The 10,314-nt window shown below is 49.8% G+C and overlaps 4 protein-coding genes across 4 annotated transcripts; 3 read left to right on the plus strand and 1 right to left on the minus strand.

Annotated features, from left to right (window-relative positions):
• Positions 1-1,611: 1,611 nt before the first annotated feature.
• Positions 1,612-3,008, plus strand: FPSE_06060 (uncharacterized protein; the record flags this gene model as incomplete). Its single annotated transcript, XM_009259178.1, has 4 exons — positions 1,612-1,755; positions 1,813-2,452; positions 2,505-2,875; positions 2,940-3,008. The coding sequence occupies 4 exons, from the start codon at positions 1,612-1,614 to the stop codon at positions 3,006-3,008; spliced, it is 1,224 nt and encodes a 407-aa protein (XP_009257453.1).
• A 1,031-nt stretch (positions 3,009-4,039) lies between these two features.
• Positions 4,040-5,508, plus strand: FPSE_06061 (uncharacterized protein; the record flags this gene model as incomplete). Its single annotated transcript, XM_009259179.1, has 4 exons — positions 4,040-4,672; positions 4,724-5,110; positions 5,158-5,340; positions 5,392-5,508. 4 exons carry the CDS (start codon positions 4,040-4,042, stop codon positions 5,506-5,508), a joined length of 1,320 nt encoding a protein of 439 aa, XP_009257454.1.
• Positions 5,509-5,729: 221 nt separating this feature from the next.
• On the minus strand, positions 5,730-6,743 carry FPSE_06062 (uncharacterized protein; the record flags this gene model as incomplete). The annotated part of the gene is made up of 2 exons (XM_009259180.1): positions 5,730-6,088; positions 6,134-6,743. The coding sequence occupies 2 exons, from the start codon at positions 6,741-6,743 to the stop codon at positions 5,730-5,732; spliced, it is 969 nt and encodes a 322-aa protein (XP_009257455.1).
• Positions 6,744-7,402: 659 nt separating this feature from the next.
• FPSE_06063 (uncharacterized protein) lies at positions 7,403-10,073 on the plus strand (the record flags this gene model as incomplete). Its single annotated transcript, XM_009259181.1, has 7 exons — positions 7,403-7,414; positions 7,494-7,884; positions 7,942-8,085; positions 8,137-8,984; positions 9,040-9,099; positions 9,147-9,534; positions 9,586-10,073. 7 exons carry the CDS (start codon positions 7,403-7,405, stop codon positions 10,071-10,073), a joined length of 2,331 nt encoding a protein of 776 aa, XP_009257456.1.
• Between the last annotated feature and the right edge of the window lie 241 nt (positions 10,074-10,314).

The following is a 10,314-nucleotide window of genomic DNA, read 5'->3' on the forward strand; positions in this document are numbered from 1 at the left end:
TATACCTCGGTAAGTTCGGGATGTTGAGTAATGCAAATCTGATTAGCAAGTTTATGAATGAATGTCGAGCCGAAACATCCAATGAAGAATTATCGGATACTAAGCGGGTATGCCAGGGGAGCCATGTACATCCAGTGAGAGGGATATGTAGATCCTCCACAGGTGCTCGGTTGTGGAACTTGAGATAAGCTCAGTGGAACTTGCTGACATGGAGCTGTTCTCAGGGGAGTAGTATTCGGAATGAAACTCGACTTGACGCTGGGCTTTGATGTTTGGCAGGCCTTATATTTGTTTAAGATTTAGAGAATGGCAGAGTTGTAACGCTACCGGTCGCGTGTCAGCCATGTCGTGTGTCCGTTCGCACGGTAGATTACCCGAGACACTTGACACTTGCATATTAATAAAGTTCACTGGCCTCGCAACCGTTCCTCTACTAGATAAGAGATCTTCATTTAATCATAGCGGCATATACTAGTCTTGTACTGTAGTTGTGAAAATCCTTCTCGTCGTCTGGTGATTAACCTCGGTGGTCTCGGAATTTGGACTCGACATTGATAACACCCCCAGCTAAGGACTGGATCCATATAATGTGGAAAGGTCCGAATAGCTCGCCTTGGCTTTTGTCCCAGCTCGCATGCACGTCGGTAATTTGAGATAAGCAATAAGGTGCAACAAGGACCAGGACCCCTAATAATCCCAGGGCGAGCATTCCTTGACAAAGATGAAGAATTCTTCAAATGCATGACAAACTGATACTCGAAAAATAAAGTCACCATCATCCCCCGGTGCAGCCTAGCTCACGCCATCTCTGCTCCTCGCGGTTCAGCTTCTCATTGGGCTGATTAGAGCAGGATACTGGCTATGCTCAAATAGGTAGGTTGTATGATGCTTCTTAGAAGCCCCTGGAAGTCGCAGCTGAAAACAAGGCGCACGTTGATCAATGCGTGACATAGCAAGTGCAGCATCACCCAGAACTGGCAGCTGGATGTCAGACTGAGACAATTGTTGTCGACAAGGACATGACATGGCGCATTGATCCTTCTCAAACAAAGAGCAACAATTGCCGCAAACTCTCACGGACGACCAAAGTGAGGGCAGGAAAGCTTTGCCACTGTGATCACCATTTGATCCTCCCAAACAAGAGTGTCAAAAGGCGATCGACTGACCTGGGTCAAATCAAGAACCCGACATTCAGTGTCAGTGGGTCTTCAAGGGACCTGATCCGCTACCGCATCATCACCGAAACCTTGAGGCTTCGTCTATCCCCATGGGGGTCATAGAGGCGCTAGGGGAGGTAATAGTGCCACCAACCATTACCAAGCCCAAGCCTGACCGTTGGCTCTAGTTTCGACCATGGCCCGTTTTTTCGACAGGTTTCCCGGGTCTGGGGAAGATGGAAAAAATGGTTCAATGGCCTGTCTTGATGGATCCCCCCAGATAAGGTCGAGTCATTATCCTCCCGTTTCGCCCCATTCTCTTTAATACTACTTCCCCAGTTCTCTCTTCTGTTTTTGTTTGTGTACCTGAACCATTGCTTTGGATTCTGCATGTCATTGATCGTGGGGACATTGAGAAAGTCCATGTCCTAGCGACAAACCCTGATGATGCATCATGAGGAATGACACCCCCAACATCATTGCTTCGGCCGCTATAACACTTCCTCTTGCGACCTTGGCTCTTATTGCTCGACTCGTTGCGCGGCGGATCACAAAGGCTGGATATGGAATTGACGATGCCTTTTCCGTCGTTGGCTGGGTATGTTTTATACTCCAACATCCTCACGTGAATGGCATGTTCTAACATTGCTTCAAGTTGGGTTCATTGGCCTTGTTGACGAATGGTATGATATGGATCAAGGATGGGCTAGGAAAACCCATGGAGAATGGACTCACAGACGACTTTACTTTTTATGATAAGAACCGACTGGCATGGATCCATATGTGGACGACGAGCTTTACCTACACCTTTGCCATCGCCTTCTCAAAATTCGCCATTCTCGCATTTTACTGGCGCCTCTTCCAATTCTCCGATATCCGAATCCCCATCCAAGTACTCTCATGCATCACCGTCGCGTGGTTCCTATTACGACTCCTCATGGTGTGTTTGCAATGCCTGCCTTTGACAGCATTGTGGGATGGAACCCAAGAGGAAAGGGCAGCGAAATGCCACATCAAAGAATCGACTTTTTTCTTCTCAACAGTATTGACACATGTCTTGATCGACGCTGCTATCCTTATCCTCCCCGCTATTGAAGTTGGAAAGCTTCACCTACCAAAAGGCCAAAAGGTTGCTGTCATTGCGCTGTTTGCGTTTGGTGCCATGACATGTCTTGCTTCCATTTTCGTTCTCATCGAATCGTTCAAATTTGAGTCGGACTCCAAGGAGATGACGCTTCAAATGGGACAGCATTACGCCTGGTCTATCGCCGAGTGTAATTTTGCCGTAATTGCTGGTATGTTCTAGTTGTATTCATCAATGTTGATCGCATACTGACTGATACGCAGCTTGTCTTCCAATGCTCCGACCAGTGGCCCGCAGAGTCCTGCCAGGATCTTTCCTCACTTCCAACAGTGGAGGCCGGTCGACTCAGTTTAGCGCCCCTTTCAGCGCTCCCTTTAGCAATGGTATACGACTTGAAGGCGTATCCAAAACGAAATCCCGCGAAAACGACGGAGCCAGCTCAACGCGCGAATTGGCGTCAAGTAGTAGTCAACCAGATATATACGATATGGCAGAATGGCCACAAGGCGGCACACAAACAACAATATCCAGCCCCTTTAGGAAATATGCGTCCGCGAAAGACTATGAAGGAAGTGAAACAGGGATTCGTGTCGACCTCGAGACAGACGTTTCTGTACGACAGGGTGACGACAAGGTATGAACGGGCGGCGACCCTGGGCGTTTTTAGATACCATATAGCGATGGAAACTTTACCTTAGATACCACTGGATAATGCCAAATCCATAACAATTCAGTTAAACCTGGTCGTCAGTTGTGTTGTGTTGTGAGATGTACTTGCATAGCATATTGTTGCATTGGAGTCTCTGCGTCATGGCGCAATAGGGTTTTGACCAGCACCAGCACCACGGCACCGGCCCGCTATCTTTAATGCTGTTACATTCCAGGGTGCATCAACATTTCCACGGATATCCAGAGTCACTCGCCTGGGAATAGCACAGGTGGTGAGGGAGCTATATATCATAGACACAAATGCAAATGCCTGAGGCATGAACCACAGGTAAAGTGTCATATTTCGCTATGCCGAACATTGCCGCAGCTTGTTGCTCACCTTGACCAAGCTAACTTCACCTTGCTCCGCAAAGTACGGAGCATCGCATCCCAAATAAGGAATTGTCTGAAATATGAGTCTGTTTCAGTCCTGGTCTGTCGGCTTGCGACTGTTAAGCCGATAGAAATATTGGGATGATGGATTGAAGCTGGAGTGAATGGCCGTTGTCCCTAACGAACGAAGCTTACAGGGGCTCATGCGGAAAGACCCGAGTTATTGCGCCGGACATTGAAGGCCGTAGTGAACTTCGTGATCCATGACAACCTTCCCGCGGGACAGTTACAGTGTCATATTGCATCTTGACTTGCAGTAATCAGATCAATACAGTTATATGACAAATAGTATTTTATAATATATAGTTCAAGGCATCATGTACAAAGATGCGGTGGTGAAGTCGAATCAGTCAAGTGACGTACTATATCTCCAAATTGGAGGCTCTACTAGACTCAGACACAGACATTGACATGAAATGGATAGCTATCTACGGAGCAAATCAATATTCATACAGCTGTGAAACATCTCCAGCTTCAGTTGATCGCTTGATTGTTAATTATAGTAACCCTGTAAATACTATCCTCCTTGATTGCCCGTACACATCGCCCAAGGTACTGCAAGTCCGTGCGATACCCTCAGAATCTCGGCCCGCTTAATTCAGAACTTGTTTTCGTTCCCCACGATCTTTCCCGTCTCCATCCTTTCCTCACCTCCAATCACCATCCAGTCAATTCCTCTCCTCGACAAACCCTCACAATGGCTTCATTACTGCGCATGAAGGCTGTCACAGGCCTCTCCGGCCTATCGCGAGTCGCCGTTTCTCGAGTCGCCCTCTCCCACAGCGCAACCCTCTGCCAGCGCGGCGCCATCGACCCCCAACGTCGCCTGTTCAGCAACTCTGGCTTCCTCAATGGCTCCTATATCGTCTCCGTGCCTCCCATGGCCGAGTCCATCACCGAAGGAACATTGTCCAGCTTGTCCAAGAAGGTCGGCGAGGCGGTCGAGCAGGATGAGGAGATTGCCAGCATCGAGACTGACAAGATCGACGTTCTCGTCAACGCGAACGAGCCCGGTGCCATCGCCGAATACTTTGCTGAGGAGGGCGATACCGTTGTCGTCGGACAGGATCTTGCGCGTATCGTGACCGGCGAGGATGCTGGTTCTGCCAAGAAGAGCGAGGGAGGAGAGCAAAAACCAGCCAAAGAGGAACCCAAGAAAGAGGAATCCAAGCCTTCCGAGCAACCCGCCAAGACTGAGGAGAAGAAGTCTTCTCCCGCTCAAGAGGCTCCCAAGCCTTCAAAGCCCGCTGAGTCTAAGCCTGCGCCCAAGGAGTCCAAGTCGGCTGCTCCCGCACAAAGCTCAGGCGCCCCTGGCCGAGGCGAGCGAGTTGTGAGTATACCTGGGATGTGAATGTAATGCATGACTAACCAGAATTTGCAGGAGAAAATGTCCCGTATGCGACGAACCATTGCCGGCCGTCTCAAGCAATCCCAAAACACTTGCGCCTCCCTCACCACCATCCAAGAAGTTGACATGTCCAACTTGATCGCATGGCGAGCCAAGTACAAGGAGGAGGTCGCCGAGGAGCATGGGGTGCGTCTGGGTTACATGGGTGCCTTCACAAAGGCCACCACCATGGCTGCCCAAAAGGTCCCCCAGATCAACGCTCAAATCGACACCGAGAAGGAGATCATCACATACCACGATTACGTCGATGTTAGCATTGCCGTTTCAGCACCCAAGGGTCTCGTTACCCCTGTGTTAAGGAACACCGAGTCTCTCAGCATTGTTGAGCTCGAGCGCGCGGTTGCTGCTGCTGCCAAGAAGGTTAGTTTCCTGTATTTTGATACATGATACAAGTGCTAATTAGCTAGGCTCGTGATGGTAAGCTTACCATGGAGGATATGGAGGGCGGAAGCTTCTCCATCAGCAACCCCGGTATTTTCGGTTCCATGTTCGGAACTCCCGTCATCAACTACCCCCAGGCTGCTGTCTTCAACATGAACGGCATCCGACAAGAGGTCGTTGCTATTAACGGCGAAGCTGTCATCCGACCTGTAAGTTTCCTCCACTGTTTACCTCAATACTATCGACTAACCTATGTAAAGATGATGTACATCAGCTTGACCTATGACCACCGTCTTATTGACGGCAGAGAGGCTTCTATGTTCTTGAACACTGTCAAGAAGTACATTGAGGATCCTTCTCGCATGCTCCTTGCTTAAAAAGTTGTGGATTCATTTGTATTCTAGCGTGAATGGGATGTGTTGATTGGGTTAGATGGGTGGAAATGTACATTGTTTGTCATTATAGGTTACATCCATTGGCGCTTGTGTAGAGTTGGAACTGTTACAGGCGGTACATTATCCTACCCGCCGGTTCAACCGTTGTCTGTATAAAGCTTATTGTCCCAGTATTGGTCTATGTTGAAGTAGCCAGCGATGTCCTACGCAGTGATTTCGCTCTTCATGCAGACTGTTCCCTCTCTTTCAACGAGAACATCACACATCTTTCCATTCTCTGTGTCTTTGATGACGTCAGTTCGGATATTGTAAGTTTGGCCAGCATATAACGGCGACAAAGCTCTATATGAGATTTCTCGAGGTCTTTCACCGTTGCCGTGGATGTCCCGCCAGTAGTCAAGCAGGTTGATCAGGTTCAGAGGTCCATGGACAACTTCACCAGGATGACCCTCTACATTCCGAGTCCAATCCTGGTTGTAGTGTATCATGTGTCCATTGAACGTTAGGGCTGAGAATCTGAACAGGCCAACTGGTGACCAGCGAAGTTCTCTTATAGGATAACCTAGGTCTGTTAGCCAATGTTGACCCACCGTGTCGTGATATTTACCCTCACTCTGAGCATCAATATCCTTAATGATAGATGGGCCTCGGACGATGTTGTCAAGGTGCTTTGGCACTTCCTTGACTGCATCTAGGTCAATCTCAGGCCTAAACACCCATGATCGACGATCCTTCAACAGCAAGCCTTTTTCACCCCAGTACTCTTTCTCGACTTCTACAAGGACCATCTCACCAACCGATCGACTCTTCTTGGGCGTCGCGCTCAAAAGCTTCGTTGTCTCATGGACATCATCACCCACACGAAGCGACAGGTCAGTCGCCCAAGTCATCTTGCCTCCAGCCCACATCCTTCTTGTAAAAGGTGCAGATGCACTAAACGTCGTATCACTCCCATCATTACCGAGTTCTTCTTCCGTGCCATTTGGAGTGAAATACACAAGGTGGTAACCAGGCGGTACAGGTGTTCCCTTGGCAGGTGGATGCTCAGAAACGTCTTTGCCGTTCAAGGTGGGCCGATTGAGGGTGAGGGCGAGCTTTTGTAGTTGGTTTGCATCGATGAGTTGACGACGAGTGATGGACTTGTTGGAGAATGTTTCTAGTAAGAGGGATGCTGCTTCTAAAGCAGAGGCTTTGAGATTGCCAAGTCGTGAGGACATTGTGAGATGTTGATTGATGCGGGGCTTGGAGTATGGGGTAGGGGAAGTTGTGTGGTATTTGACAGTGTCAACTTATGGATGCTCATGCTTTTCCAGAGCTATAGAGTCAGTCTTGAGTTGAAAATGGATCAACTAATAACATGTCATCCTCCCAAGTTTCTTATGAAACGCTTTCGGACTTGTATTGTCCTTACCTAATGGGTGTAGGTTATATGCACAACAGAGATTCAGAATTAAGGATACGTCGAGCAGTATTGAGCCCAAAAATAGACAAATTTATTTATGACCTATGTATCTCTTGGGCCACCAACATAAATATACTTATCAACTACATTATATGAAAATTCAATGGCTTCTGACACTCCATTGACGGTGTAAGGTGTAAAGACGCTCCACCTTAGGCAGGCGATCATGTTCCGGGAACAGAGGAATCAATTTCCGACCAATCACATAATCGACATTAAAATTCCGTCCGTTTTCCCCAGAAATTTTTGTGACCCATCTCCGAGGCCGGCTTCAAGGAAAGAAGATGAAGCTATCCCCAGTCTAAAACTTAAACCCTCATCTTTTGTTATTACCACCCGACATTGTCGCATATCTTCCAGAGCTCATACTCTGGCATGGTTCGTTTCTCTTGATTATATAATTAATCGTCCATAATGGTTGCTCTTGTATGTATGTCCCAATGCTTGGACATTCTTGCCCCTCCATCTCCAACATCAAGACCCTTCGCTGACTTCATGTCTCTAGAGGAGAGCTGTAGCTCTCAACGCTGTCGCTATCGCGCGGCTGCAGACTCGAGCATTGACTGCCTGCACTCGATCCCTCGCCCTCGCCTCCTCCCAGTACCGTACCTACACGACGAGTCCTCGACAACATGCTTTCCACTCCCAGCTCGAGAACACCCCAACTCCTTCTGCTTTCCAGTACCAGAAGCCTCCTACCGTCGAGAACCCCCAAACTCTGGTTGAGAAGATCGCCCAACAGTATGCTGTAGGACTTGCCCCAGGAAAGAAGATCAAGGCGGGAGATTATATCGCACTCGCTCCCCACCATTGTATGAGCCACGACAACACATGGCCCATCGCAAAGAAGTTCCTCGACATTGGCGCTTCCAAAATTCACAACAACCGTCAAGTGGGTGAGTAGACGTCTCGGGTCTGAGTCAGGTTGGAGCTGAAGCTAACTCGCAAAACAGTATTCACCCTGGACCACGACGTCCAAAACAAATCCGAAGCCAACCTCAAGAAATACTCTCTTATCCACGAATTCGCCGAGAAGCATGGAGTCACACACTATCCTGCCGGTCGGGGTATCGGTCACCAGATCATGGTCGAGGAAGGTAGAGACACTTGATCCGACAGGATCAAACAGTATGCTGACTCTAATACAGGATACGCCTGGCCTGGAACTGTCTCTGTCGCAAGTGACAGTCACAGCAACATGTACGGTGGAATTGGCTGTCTAGGAACTGCCGTCGTTCGCACAGACGCCGCTTCCATCTGGGCTACTGGTCAAACCTGGTGGCAAGTTCCTCCCGTTGCCAAGGTCACTTTTACCGGAATTCTCCCCCCTGGTGTTACCGGAAAGGATGTTATTATTGCCCTCTGCGGTCTTTTCCGAGACGACCAAGTGCTGAACCACGCCGTCGAGTTTGCTGGCGGTGAAAGCCTCCCTATCGACGATCGCCTGACTATCAGCAACATGACTACTGAATGGGGTGCTCTCGCCGGTGTCTTCCCTGTAGACGAGATGCTCATCTCCTGGTACCGAGGCAAGGCCACCACCAACGCCATGTTCGGTGGCTCCTCGAAGGACCGTATCAACCACAAGCGTGTCGACGAGTTGGAGCAGAACAGGCTGGAGGCTGATCCCAACGCCAAGTACGCCAAGGAGCTCTACCTCAATCTGTCTACTCTCTCTCCCATTGTCGCTGGTCCCAACTCTGTCAAGATTGCTACACCTCTGAAGAACCTCGAGGCTGAGGATATCCCAGTCAACAAGGCCTACCTCGTTTCTTGCACCAACTCTCGAGCTTCTGATATCGCCGCCGCTGCCCGTGTCTTCCGCGAGGCCGCCAAGGAGAACAAGGACGTCAAGATCGCCCCCGGTGTCAACTTCTACATTGCTGCGGCTTCGCTTCCCGAACAGGAGATCGCTGAAGAGGCTGGTGACTGGCAAGTCCTGCGTGACGCTGGTGCGCAGGTACTTCCAGCAGGCTGTGGACCTTGTATCGGACTGGTAAGCTCCCATCACTTGGGTCCTTTCTTGCTTGCATATTCTGACTTTGGAACAGGGCACAGGTCTTCTTGAGCTCGGCGAGGTCGGTATCAGCGCCAGTAACCGTAACTTCAAGGTATGTCATTCCCACTAGAATAATCGGATAAAGCTAACAAGTAGTAGGGACGCATGGGTTCCACCTCGGCTAAGGCTTACCTTGCCAGTCCTGAGATCGTCGCTGCCAGTGCGCTCAAGGGCAAGATTGCTGGCCCTGGCTGGTACCAGAAGCCCGAGGGTGTCGAGAAGGTCATCATTGGCGAGGGTAGCGGTGACTATGTCGCCGACAAGGCTCTGTCAATCGAGGATGCTCTGGACAAGCTCATCAACGAGGCCGATGCCTTGATTGCTGCTGCTGAGACCTCAGAGGGCGCCAAGGAGCAGGCTGCTAGCCCTGCTGCTGCCGAGGGAGAGGAGTCTCTGACCGAGATCCTCCCCGGTTTCCCTGAGAAGGTTGAGGGCGAGATCGTCTTCTGCGATAGCGACAACATCAACACTGATGGCATCTACCCGGGTAGGTTGACCTGATACCAATATTCCAGCTACCACACTAACAATCCCATAGGCAAGTACACTTACCAAGACAACGTCTCAGTGGAGAAGATGGCCGAAGTATGCATGGAGAACTATGACACAGAGTTCGGCAAGTTCGCCAAGGCTGGCGACATACTCGTCACAGGTTTCAACTTTGGCTGCGGTAGCTCCCGAGAGCAAGCCGCCACGGCCCTCCTAGCCAAGAAGATTCCCCTCGTTGTCTCTGGCAGCTTCGGCAACATCTTCAGCCGCAACAGTATCAACAATGCCCTCATGGGCGTCGAAGTTCCCCGCCTCGTCGCGCGCCTCCGCGAGACATACAAGAACGACACCGAGAAGCCTTTGACGCGCCGTACTGGTTGGAAGCTTGTCTGGGATGTTCGTCGCTCCAAGGTCATTGTCACTGAGAAGGATGGCTCATCGTGGGAGCAAAAGGTTGGCGAGTTGCCTGCCAACGTGCAAGAGATTATTGCTCGTGGCGGTCTTGAAAAGTGGGTTAAGGCTAAGATTAATGCTTAAGGTTTGGTGTTTTTTGCTTTTGATGTAATATAGTTTTGTTAACTTGAACGATTTGTAACCAGCACCTATAATGACATTAACAAGACAAACAATATGGGACGACTTACTTTGGGCGCGTCTCCTGCATTGCCTGAAGTCTGAGATCAGGCCAGGTCCCCGGGTGACACCACGTGGAGGTTGCAGGAGTCCGACTTCGTCACCCTTGCAATGGAACCCGGAGGAACTCAAGCAATTGGAACCC

The sequence above is a fragment of the Fusarium pseudograminearum genome, chromosome 3 (genome assembly GCF_000303195.2).
Source record: "Fusarium pseudograminearum CS3096 chromosome 3, whole genome shotgun sequence".
NCBI classification, from domain to species: Eukaryota; Fungi; Ascomycota; class Sordariomycetes; order Hypocreales; family Nectriaceae; genus Fusarium; species Fusarium pseudograminearum.